Source organism: Lycium barbarum, chromosome 3 (genome assembly GCF_019175385.1).
Source record: "Lycium barbarum isolate Lr01 chromosome 3, ASM1917538v2, whole genome shotgun sequence".
Lineage (NCBI taxonomy): Eukaryota > Viridiplantae > Streptophyta > Magnoliopsida > Solanales > Solanaceae > Lycium > Lycium barbarum.
The window spans coordinates 148,079,400-148,092,495 of NC_083339.1; the positions used below are offsets into that span (position 1 = coordinate 148,079,400).

General features: G+C 35.3%; 1 protein-coding gene across 1 annotated transcript; it reads right to left on the reverse strand.

Moving 5' to 3' along the window:
* Nucleotides 1–1,090: 1,090 nt before the first annotated feature.
* Nucleotides 1,091–9,963, reverse strand: LOC132633532 (exportin-T). Its single transcript, XM_060350015.1, has 15 exons — nt 7,828–9,963; nt 7,638–7,727; nt 7,443–7,532; nt 7,163–7,267; nt 6,055–6,114; nt 5,620–5,682; nt 5,436–5,531; nt 4,705–4,869; nt 3,152–3,325; nt 2,980–3,045; nt 2,799–2,897; nt 2,280–2,426; nt 1,835–2,015; nt 1,691–1,738; nt 1,091–1,601 (listed from the first exon to the last, which is right to left on the reverse strand). The coding sequence occupies exons 1-13, from the start codon at nt 9,550–9,552 to the stop codon at nt 1,926–1,928; spliced, it is 2,970 nt and encodes a 989-aa protein (XP_060205998.1). The 5' UTR covers nt 9,553–9,963; the 3' UTR covers nt 1,091–1,601; nt 1,691–1,738; nt 1,835–1,925.
* Between the last annotated feature and the right edge of the window lie 3,133 nt (nt 9,964–13,096).

Genomic DNA, 13,096 nt, shown 5'->3' on the forward strand with positions numbered 1-13,096 from the left:
TTTTAGTTATTTAAAACTTATTAGTTAATAATTTATTTCTTGAGTCAAGCGTCTACGGGAAACAGTCTCCCAACCTTCATAAGGCAGGACTACAATTTACATAAACAATATCCTCATTAGACCTCATCTGAGGGGTTATACTGGGTATATTGTTGTAGTTAATAATTTATAGTTTACTCCTCCTTTTTTTATGACCATATTATATTTCAAATTAAATTTGTTCAAGTAAGCTCGAATAATAAACAATTCAAATAAATCACATTGAATAACAAATAGACACTCAATTTAGGGTTTTGCACTCTCATAAAATGCATGCACGCCTACAAGTGTTCTCCCTCGTCCTACAAATTGAGCTTCCAAAAAGGGGTGCTCGCTGTAGCAACTTAACGAAATGTGGGTTCAATTCTCACTTAGAGAATTATATTAACTTACAATCCGTATTTTAGTACGAAGCCAAACAGGACAATTTAGACACTCTAACCCTCGTGCACGGTGCATCCATGTAATACTTACTGGTCACGTTCTAGTAACTTCCATGATCCAAGTAACTGCAAGTAGTGGCAGCAAAATCTCACATCCAATGCAAACGGATCATAAAGAAAAAGTGGGACATAATTCAATACGAACTGACCAAAACCAGTTACAATCGATTGTCATTTCAAATTTGTCAAAAAAAAAAAAAAAAAAAAGACAAGTCATTTTAAATAAAATTTTGGATATTTTTCACCATTCAATATTACACTGTTAGTCGACCTCATCTTTAAACTTAAGAGGAAAGAATGCTTCTCAAATTCAAAATGTTGTCTGAAAAGCTTAGTGAGGAAAAAGAACATATCTGAGCACTTAAGAGGAATATGCATCATATAATATTTAAGGGCAGGGGGCTCATATCGATTGTTGATTGGTCATTGAAGTGGGTTTCAAAAACATTTAATTACACAAACTTCCCTAATTATTCCCTTTATTATAGAAACATCATAGTGTAAAGCTCATTTTGCAGTGCAAATTTAGAATTGACCCAAACTACAGAAAAACTTGCTACAGATCCAGTGGAAACCATTCGCCTAAGTGTTTGTTAAACATGCAGGGCTTCAAGCAAAAGCATCTTTATTCGAGAATCTCACACAACGGCAGAACAAACAAACAAGCTTCAAGTTCCTAATTCTTCCCGCTTTTGAACAGAAAAATGATATATTCAAGTAGCCAAAATGCACTACTTCATGCAAACACTGGCCACCCAAATAGAACTAAACTCTTACTGCCACAAAATAAATCAGCATCTCAGCAGATCTAAACTGAAGATACTAAACGACAACATGCATAACCACCCTACCCGCTCACCTTCCCTAAAAGTCCCAACCCACCTGCAGATTTAAAGGCACATACAGAACGAACTGAAAATCCTTCAAATGTTAAAAAGAAGACGGGACCAGAAAGCAACTCAATGGCGCTGTTAAAAAAAAAAAAAAAATCCTCAAGGCGCTGTAAAAATAAATACATTTACACAAAAACGCCTTCAGCAGCCTTCACCATCTTGAGCAGCAAAATTGTGTGATTAATTAATATTTCCATATCAAGAAACTGCTTCCGCAAATTTACACCTACCAAATGACAGCATAACAGAGATTACAACATAAAATATGAATAGGAGTTTCGACTTCAGCAAAATAAGCATTCTATTTGCACATACCTCGCTGTCCATGAGAGTCAAAACGAATAATATTTACAGAAAAGAACGCTGCAAAATCAAGAATAAAAAATATTATAAAAGAGTCGTGCAGAACAAGAATATGATGCTACATAATATGCTTGGCATATACATTGGCACATGTACCTGTTGACAAAATTATTTAACCAGGACAACTGGTTACAACAAGAAGCAAATAGGCAACAATAAAGCGATTGATCTCATCGTTACTGAAATGCTATCTAAACACCAAGCTTCCATTTTGTTGACGTCTCAAATTTTCAATAAGTGACTGGTAGAATGACTTCAGCGCTTTGATATCACTACCCTGGCAACATGAGCACAGAACAATACAAGGAGAAGTCAGTAAAAGCGGATTGTCCAATTATAATTTTTGCTATTTGCGTATAGATAGATTAACGGAGGTTTTACTCATAACCTCCACCCTTCAAAAAGAAAAAGGGGGGATTCTGAAACTGTGTTTTCAACTTTCTCCAGTTCTTCAAATAATGCTTTTCGAACAGATAGTCCTATGCAACAAATACCCATATACTAAAAATCAAGTTAGCATGTCAAACAAAAAGTATAATACCTGCACTTTCTGACAATACTGCTCAGCCAAATCTTGGGGGCAATGAGCACTTTGGAAGCTTTTTGATACAAAATGAACAAGAAAATCATTGCCAAATTTCTCATACATGACCTTCTGAACCAATACAATCTCGCTGAAAAGAACAAGCTGCCATGGTAATCCAAAGAAAAGGGAGATTAACTATGCAACCCAGGAAAATTAGAGTCCTGCAATCATAATACTACAGCAAACACTAAGTATAATTTTGAAGATCCTGAAAATGCGGCAATTAGAGAGAGAAAGTAAATTGCTGCAGCAGGAAGAAACAGAAGGACATATTTAATATGTCCACCAAATGCCAGTTCCAGCAGGAAAAGGCCACAAACATGCCTAATTATATCAGCCACGTCAGAATGAGCTACTATTCACAAAAACAGCAGAATACTCATATCAAACCACCTTGTGCTGACATTTTTGTGCCACAACTGATAAAAGACAGGGTTGATAACGTACATTAGACTAGTCAATGAATCAACTTACCGTATTTGCATCACGGAACTCAAAGGATTTGTCAAGGACGCTGTACAGACAACAGTTTGTTGCAAAGGCCTCAATCACAAAACTTCGGAAACCAGGCACCTGGAACAGAGAAGACATTTTATTACACATCAATAAGCACATCTGATCTCTATTGCTGCAACGGAGCTCAAAGTCAGTTCACCTTTTCTTCACCATAAGGACTCGCGCACCAGTCTTTGATTAGTCTTATAAATATCTGTACACATGCCTGAATAAGAAAGGTTAAAAAATCAAGTTCCAACAAGTGGGATATAACATGTTTCTGTGAAGTTCCTGAACACTAAATAGCACAAGTAAGCTAATGCTAAACTAACCTTACGAACAACGAAATCCTTGTGATTACAGGATGCATGTAATATCAGTTGCATCATTGGATCCAAGTAAACCCTACTTTTGGAGGAAACAAAAACTGATGACAGATCATGCGTAGCAATCACGTGAAGAAAAGTGTAAAGCGTCCTCTGAAGTTCCTGTAGCTCTCGGATTTCCTGAGATGGACGTACAGCTATCATGAAATTTACACTAAAGAAAATTATAAACAGATGCATCCTCAGTTACAAATTCAAATACAAAAAGAATCCAGGAGATACATTTAGATGATAATAACCCAGCCCAGATTATGATCTGCACAATTTGAGCCTTTCAGATATTTCCTATACACTGGTCTTATCATTCAATTCTTTTTTTGATGACAAGGGAACATGCCGCCGCTACCCTTCGGGTGCGCACAGGGTAAACCCTGCTCCTATGCAATAGCCCCCGAACAACACAGGAGAGATAACCCGCACTAGGCAAGCCCCATGCGAAGAATTCGATCAGAAGGCATATTTGCTATGTTTTCTTTACTTTGGTGTTTTCCTTTTCAAACTGCTTTGATAACTGCTACTAGAGCCGAGGGTCTTCCAGAAACAGCCTCTCTACCTCCACCGCTCCATGAGGTAGGGGTAAGGCCTGCGTACACTCTACCCTCCCCAGACCCCACCTATGGAATTACACGGGGTATGTTGTCGGTTTTATCGTTCAAACAAATGAGGGCAGATGCATACCAACCTAGTCTCAATGAAGGAAAGATAACAATGGCAACAGCAATAAATCACGGATGAAGAATCTCAACAAATCTGATGGAACTTATTCACACCAACAGTCATCCGGTGTGATCGAAGTGGACGCAGTACAAACAAAGAGGTTCCCAAAGGATAGCCATAAACATAAGTGAGGATTACCAGGAGTTGAAGATAGATGAGGAGTACGGGAAACAGGGACATACAAGGGCAAAAAAATTGGTACATAGGAAATAGGGACGTAACAAGAGCGGAACAATTGGTACTAGTTCCTAAAAGTGATGGGCTAACACGCTTTGAAAATCAGCGTGAAACATGAAGTTTGTAAATATCAAAGAGCTGGGAGCTGACTGGGTTATGCATGTGAGAATTCTCTTTTGACTGCCAGATGTATTAACTTTGGTCTTGGACATGGGCGTGAAATGTTTGTCCATCTGCTAGAAAGTAACTGCAGTTTTGAGGGTTTTCATTGGGTTGGTAGCAATCAATTGGCCTTAGTTTCTTCAGAAAAAACTTACCAGTGGATATCTCCTTCCCTCCCTCTCCCTCTTTTCTTTTCTTTTTGATAGGTAAAAGTATTATTAAAAGAAAGGTACCAAGAAGGTACACCAAATTACATCAGAAACAGACAGACCATACAAGAGTAACAGATTACAAATTTCCAAGAGAATCCAAAAAATGCAAAGTGGGTTCATAACCACACCCAAATAAAGATAGGAAGGAAGGAAGGTCTTGACTACTGGAGAATGTGCGAGAATGACGACGCAGGAAAGCAAGACATATTACACTAAAAAAACTTCACATACCTCTGTATTGCTGCCAGGACCTGTAGGGAAAGCATCTCTCGGGAGGATATTAAATACTCTACTAGCAATAGCAGGGTAAACTTCCTCCAGAATGTCTCGAACTCCAGTGTTGAATTTGCAGATAAGCTGATTAAGCAATAGCAAAAAGCCTGCAAGTTCTTTCGGCTGCATTAACAAAAGAAAGTTATTGCAATGAAGACATCAATCATTGATGGGAAATGAACATCACTGCAAATGCTGCTCTGAATAAAGTTACTTTTGCCATTTTACAGTCTAATACATTATCTTAATATCACGATATTAAACATGTTAACATAGTTTAATTTACTCCAATATGTCAAAATCATTTATATGGTATTTGTAACAATACATTTGTTTGAAGATTTTGCGAACTTAGTTTTTCGGTTTTTCCAAAGTTACTGCTGTTGATTTTTATCAATTTTATCTTTATGCATCTCAATAATGCATCACATTTGTCGACGTTACCTTTTCTCAAAGAAAAAGGTGCAGCATTGGTTAATAGGTTTACTTCAATCGGTAGCATTGGTCAATGGTTTTTTTCTCAAACAATGAGCCAGAAAGACCCAGAATTAAATTGTTTATGGGAGAAATCAAAGTTAATCTCACAACAACACATAGGTCCAAATGGAGATACACAATAGAATTTAGATTGCAGTACACTTCGGAAAATATGCTTGGACATTGGTTTAAATGTATAATAATGTATTTACCTCACTTTCGGCTAGCAATTGCTCCAGTGCCTTCGGAAGATACGGAAATACAGATGATCCTAGTATGTCCACCATGCGGTGAATAAATGATGTGACCTAGAGGAGTTACAATCATCAGGAAAAGGAGTTGCATCACCAAAGGTGCATCAAATAGAGCAAAAAAAATAAGAAATTAAATACATACCTTGCACCGCAGAGGTTCTATCTTTGGATATATGATAAGAATGCGTAGGAGGACATCCAATGTCTGGGTGAAAAAGAAATCAACATGATAAGAATTGATGGATAAAAGTAAAACTTAGATAGGGCTTTATTTGACCACAAAGATCCAATATCTGTCTGCTACAACAGGTGTCTGAGGAACAACAACACATTTTGTCAAGCACTTACTTCTGAGAACCAAGTCAACAACCAAGAATCTGTTAAGTAAAACACCCAAACCAGATACCAGCCTCCTTAAATAGTGAAACTATTAAAAGGAGAATATTCATGATTGCTTCAAATTTTAACAAATACAAAATAGTTGACATGCCTATTGATAATCAAGTGTGCCACAATGTACTGTTAGCAGAATTAATGTAGAAGAGCAAGATAAAAACTCAAGCACCACTCAACGAACCTGTTTGAACATGAGACCGATTGCAGGGCGACTGGCAGTTACAAGACGCTCGCTGAAACCCTGGCATGCAGAAAAATTGTGGTAAGGGTAGAAAGAATAGACTACAAATGCAGGATCAATCACCAGTGCTAGAAACATGAGATGGCAGTAAGCTCGGCAAGAAGTTAGGAATCCCAAGAGAAAAAATGCTTAAAGAGAAGAATTATATTGCTGAAGACATATAGATCTTCTAGTACTTTTTATTTAATTTTATTTAGTATAATGTTGAGGATTCATATAGCCAACCCAACTTGTCAGGGACTCAGGCGTAGGTGCTGTTTTGTATAATGTTGGCTACGATGAATTTAAATGGAGAACTATGGTAAGTAAGGATTCATATAACGGATCAAACTTGTTGTAGACTGAGGCGTAATTGTTGTTATCAGGTACGGTATTACTCAGGTAATTCTATGAATGCTGGATCAGGAGCAGTGAAGGATTCAATATTAACGGCAGACAACAAAAGGGGAAGTGAATTTTTTCTTCTTCTTCCTTTTTTTTTTTTTTTTTTTTTTAAATAAGGAAAAAGGAACCGGTTGGATCAGGGTATTGAACCTGATTGTGAGTTGCTTATGTAAGGAGTTTGGAGAGGACAGAAACCATATTTCGCCTTGCAGCTTTACATCAAATATGGAACTCGCGTTCTCTTTATTTAGCATTTCACTGTTTTATCAAAATCTGACGGTGACGCAGTGTCAACTAGTATTTAAGATTGGCACAGAAAGGAACGTAGCTTGAAATGCACCAATATGTCTTTATGTGGCTTAATTGGTATAAAAGATATAGAGATGTCCATAAAAATAAAATATATGTATCCAGTATTAGAAGATCATCTTTTTGTTTTCGTCATACTTCTGGTGCAAGAGATAATCCCAAATATTTGGGCTATTTTTAAAGATGATTGTGATTATCTTTTGATTAAGCTGAAAGATGATTGTGATTGAATTGCACATCAAGTTTGTACATGCTTTTGACACTGCATTGCTGTGCTATTGATAAAATAATTTGATCTACCACAAAGAAAAAAGATATAAAAAGCCGTAGTAAGTTCGATAGCTCGAGTAAGAACCTTGCTCAAAGCATTAATGGCCATAATTATCCGCTGGATATTGGTGATCTTTGCTGGAGACTCTTCGGGATTCTGAGCTTTGGCATTTAAGAGCAAAGCCTCAACCTGCTAAAATTATCTACAGTCAGTTTCATCTAATTAATGGAAGCAAGTGTTCAGAAATACATGCAAACATAAAATGAGAACATCATATGTTCCATTTGAGTGCATATACATCAATCAAGCCAATGAAAGCATCAAAAGAAAATTCAATTTAGAGTTCTTTGGCTAATGAAATGACCTGCTGACAAAGAGGAGTAAGCAAGACGGTAAGGTACTCTGATTGTTTTTCAAGTGGTACATCTTCCATTCCAATTAATAAGCCAATCGCCTACAAAACATGCCATGAAAGTGAGTTAAGGAAGTCAACCAGCAAGTTGAAAAAAGAAAAAAAAAATCTGAAGCACATATGCTCAAACCATGTCTACAGATGTACCTCAAAAATGTGACTACCATCTTCACAACCAGAAAGCTCCTTGGAGGCGGCATATATTGTTGTGAATTGAGCAAATGTATCTTGCAAACTCTGAATGACCATATCAAGTGAGGGGTTCAGAAACAGAATCCAAAGAAAAGAACAGAAACTTGGGAGATGAAACAGTGCAAGTGAATGGGAAAATCAATACCTGTAGAATAGTCTCTATGTAGGGTACAAGTTTTGCTTTGAGAAGCTTCACAATCCTCATAAAAAGATAACTTGCCCTTCGACTCACATTACTATTTGGATGGTGTATGCCTCTTTCATCAAGAAAGGCGCTCAAAACCAAGGGTATGTATTGTGTATTCTCCTGAAAAAACTTCATATACCTCGTTACTGTTTCCAAGTAGATAAGTGCAACAAGCCTGTTGTTGTGGCAGGGAAACTTTGTCGACAAAAGCAATGGTATTAGTTCTCCCAAGAGACCATTTCCTGTTTTCATGGTTTCATCACTAAGTGATTCCCCAAAGGCATATAAAAGAGAGAGTGCAGCTTCTATCTCCTCAACATCAACATCCCCATTTGATGCAACAGCACTAGCTAAGGAGTTCCTGATGAAAATCTGAGTTGCATCAGGTGCTACACGGCCCACACTCCGAAGTAAAACAAACAAATCTTTCCTAAACTCAGCCATCCGATCTTCCTCTTCCTTCCCAATTTTGTCCAACACGTCGAGGTTATTGCGATAAGCAGGATCAAATCGGATCTGAGACCGAATCACTTCCAGTATCTGACCTACATGAAGGGACTGTGTCTCGGTTAACGGAGCCAGACTCTTCAATGTGCCAACATACCCAGAGAGGAACTGCACAATATTGAAGGTTTCATCTATTTCACAATTTTGCATTACATAGAAAACTGAGGGCAAAACCTCATTCAATAGTTCAGTCGAGACAGCTTTTCCGTCCTCAGAGTTCAAACGTTTCAAACACTCCAAAACCTCAGTAGAATATCCAGTAAGCAAAGAAGCAACACTCGATACCATCTCAGAGTCATTATCCTCTGCTACCAAACCGAAAACCTTGCTTATCTGAAGGCTCTGCAAAAGGGCGAGTTTTGCTTTCGGATCCATTCGCTTAGCAGCAACACCATGGATGCAACCAGCAGCAGCACCTCTTAATTGATCAGGAAAACCACTCACCAACATCAAATCGAATAACAACCCAACAAACGCATCATTTGCTATCAAACCTATATCGATCCACGAAACATACCTCCTCATAGAATCTAAAACACTACAGCACAAATCCGGATCCGAATTCCTATACATCATCAAAATATCATACCATGCCCTAACAATCTGAGAAATACACTGTTGCCTCATCGCGTCCTTAATTTTCCCAGCGATCGCCACCTCATCTTGGCTTCTCGGATAATCCAAGCTAATTACCTCCTCATCCAACGCATTTAAAACTCGACAAAACATATCAATAACGACTCCACCTTTACTAAGATTCGATAAAAAATCAACAAATACCGAGGGCCATATCATAGGATACTCGAAATAAATTAAAGTAACCATCACCTGAGCAAGCTTATTCTTTATAAACGCCGGACCATCCAAAACCCTAACCAAATTCTTATCATCAATACTATCATAACAAGCCAATGAAAACACAGATTTTCGAATAAACGATTTCTCCTCTAAACCCATTGACGAATATCGAACACGAAGCACCTCATGTAAGCATTGTAAACACCAAAACTGAACTTGAACAAGTTTAGTAAAACATAAACGCTCAATACATATACTACAAATTGATTGATTTTCTTTAATTTGTTGGCAGTAACTAACTGCTTGTGCTTTAAGAGTAGAATCAACTGCCCCAGATTCATCAAAACTAATTAGTATTGCCTTTTCTAAATCATCCATGATAACTGTTTCTTTAAACCCCTAAACCCTAATTAAACCTCAACAATGATCAGTTTTATGAATCTGAGTAACAACTTAATAATGAATTTGATTAACAGAGATCTTTTGGGGCTTACCTCAATTAATGCTTGCAATAATCACAAGATATGTAATTAGGATGAGATTATAGAACTAGGGTTTTGGAATGAGCAATGGAGTAAAACTTAATTACGGCCACAAATTAGGGTTTCTAAATCAATAAACAGAGAAAAAAATCTTTCTTTTTTTTTTACTTTAAACAAAAAAAAGACTGAAGGAGAAGAGAGTGTTTGAGACTGTGGTTTTAACAGGTTGATGAAGAAGAGGAAGGGAGGCTTTTGTGAGAACTCTCTTTATATAGTCCTCTCTTCACTTGGCTATGGATTCTTTTCTTGTGTGTTTTGGATTTTATATTTTAAAAAAAAAAAAAAAAAATTGTAGTCGATTATAAAATGGTTATGAAAAGTTAGATGGGAATTTACTTGTACACTTTCTATAAGATTTATATTACTTTCAATGAATGTGTACGTGTTCTCCAAGCAAATCTTATCTAACAATGCAAACTATTCCAAAGAAATTTTAATACTATAATGATTAATTGATAAATGGATGAATCTTTCACCAAACATGGATCTTTAGAAAATGAAAGATATTACAAGAATTTAAGAAGTTAAACAATTAGTTATGGTGTTTAGATTTCAGCATTAATTATTAATTTATTGACAATAAATAATTTATATTTCAGCATGTTCGAGATATCTTGCTATAATTGTTTAAAAATATAAGTCATTTCTATTATGTCGAATTTGTTTGCACATTTACATACATCATTATATAATGTCTGCACTGGCAATTGACAAATAGCATTTGTAGGTAAATATTCAATCTTCTCCGAAGGAGGAATTAATTATAGTTGTTAGGGTTATTAATAACATTTTTGTTGGATATAGTATAATATATATTAGTAATAACATGCAATGTACGTCCAAATAGACTAGTGCAATATTATATAATCGTGCAAACTTTATGTTAGGATTAATTGTTCTTTATAATCTAATCAAATGACTTCTAACGTGTATTTGATTTTAGACGGTCATAAACCAAACAACATCAACATATCCAGTGCATATCGTCATGGACGACCCCCAAATTTAGTAGGTTCAAATTATATACGCAATAAAACTTCACTTTGAACTTCTTAATTCACTATTTTTTTTTAAATTATTTGTTTGTTAGACATTTTCATAGGGAAATTTTTTAAAATGGGCCTTGTACATTTTACTTTGGAAACTAATTGAAGGCCTGATCCAATATAGGAATTATGGTGGCCCAAATTTTGGGTTTAAAGCAACGGAAACCGAGTACGTGCCTACATGCTACATGAGTGGGCTGGTACGCTCAACTAACGGTTTGGCAGATTGAATTAGAGCGCCAACATAACATAGGAAAATTAACTTAATCAGCAGCCCATTTAACATTTAAATATAAACATATTTTATTGTAAATTTTACTTGGCATAGCTTAGTATGTTACATATTTATGCAACATAACTATACTTTTTAATAATTAAGTTTAGTAGCTATAATATTATATTTTTACAACTTATAGCTACCCACTTTTCTACCAATTAACTTACCATTCCCCATGCCCCTATTTTTTAGTTGTACACTTTCTCTCTCCCCTTTTCCTAAATATACGTTTCTAACTCCCATCTCCCCTAATTTTGTGCTTTTCAAATCAGTTTATGATTTCTTTCACTTCCTTTTTTTACTCTGTATTAACTGCTCATTAATTTCAACCTTTTACAACCAAAATTCAACTCTATTTCCTAAAATATGTAAGATTCTCTATTATTTTTGTGTTCTCCCACATCATCTTTGTTTTTTTTGGGCTTTACTAAGCCACAGATTTCATCTTTCCCTGTATTCAGTGGAAGTTTAAAGGTTTTTTTTTGTTTTGAGGGATCTACATATCATTCATCCTCATGTCGTTTTAGACCACCGTCTTCTCCGGCGTGATCTGACCGGCGTCAGTCGTCTTCTCTTTTCCGGTCAGATCTGTAGCAATTACAAAGACCAGCCTATTTGACACGGTCAGATCTGTAGCAATTAAAAAGATCAGCAAATTTGAACAGAAAATATTAAAGACCAAATCATTTAACTGCTATGACTGTTCCTAGATGCCCTCCGCCGCCGGCCGCCGGAATTTTTGAATACAGATCTGAAGTTTTTGTTATTGGACAAGAGTAAAAATGTTCATGTTCTCCAAGAGGTATTTTTTTCTTATTAATGACCCTATTTTCACTTCACCATATATGTATTTTACTTGCATTTTAAGTATATTTTTATCGTATTTTTCGATGAACTTCAGTTAATTCCCGTTTTTTCAATTCACCAGATCTATATTTTGCATACATTTTAAGTATATTTTTGTCGTATTTTTTATTATTTCAATTAGTTTGTGTTTTGAACTTCAGTTAATTCCGGTTTTTTCAATTCACCAGATCTGTATTTTGCGTACATTTTAAGTATATTTTTGTCGTATTTTTTATTATTTCAATTAGTTTGTGTTTTTAATTGTGTGTTATATATTTTTTCTACCTAATTTGTTACTTGTAAATATATGCGATTTTGAATTTGTGTTTAATTTTTATCAAAGTATATTTTGTAGTATATATTCAGTGTATTTGAAGTGTATTTTTACAGCACAGTCACACACTGTTGTAGTGACAATCACAGTGCATTTGACATTGATATATTTGCATTATATTTATAGTATATTTTCAGTATATCTTGAATGTGTTGTTATTTATTGTGGTTAATTTGTTATTTTGTTATTTTTTTTATGTTTTGTTAATGTAAAGTTTCAGTATATCTTGACGCATTCCAGCTGAAATTGATGTAAAGTTTCTCCGTATGAGATACGACGCAAATCGACAAGGCAACCCTGAATGCATTTATTGATAACGAGCAACCACCAATACCTGTCAAGGCTACCGTTGATTATGATGCAGTGATTATAGTAGATGTTCAGGAGTAGATTTGTAGACAAAACAGTTTATGTTTGAAGTTGTTTTTTTTTTCTCCAACTTTTTTTTGATGTATAACATCACTGTTGCGACATTATTTTTATGAAGATTTTAGAAGAAGTTTTATGTATTTTGGTAATGATCCCGCTTGTTGTATAGTCTAATCGTAGATTTGAATTCTGTTTTTATTACATTTATATTTTTCTTGTATAGTTATTGCTAAAAAATTACAAAGTGCATTTCAATATCAAGTTTGTATTTCCTACATATTTTCACTATATTTTATTGATGAACCATGAAGAGTTCTATGCATTTTCTCTACATATTCATGGTACACTTGAATTCATTATTGAACCATAAAATTCATTTTTCTGTACAATATACTTCAAAAATTAAATAACAATTTTAATACTTCTAAAATACATACAAAATATATTGTAAATATACTCATTACGATTTAAATCCTACGGATCAATTAGAATACACTCAAAAATACAA

Bases quoted from the DNA above. Each gene is read 5' to 3' on its own strand.
- LOC132633532 (XM_060350015.1), bottom strand. From the start codon at position 9,552: ATGGATGATTTAGAAAAGGCAATACTAATTAGTTTTGATGAATCTGGG. The intron at 3,046-3,151 runs GTTAGTTTAGCA...TTTCTTATTCAG, and splicing joins AGGATTTCGTTGTTCGTAAG to GCATGTGTACAGATATTTAT. The intron at 2,427-2,798 runs GTAAGTTGATTC...TTACCATGGCAG, and splicing joins AGTTCCGTGATGCAAATACG to CTTGTTCTTTTCAGCGAGAT.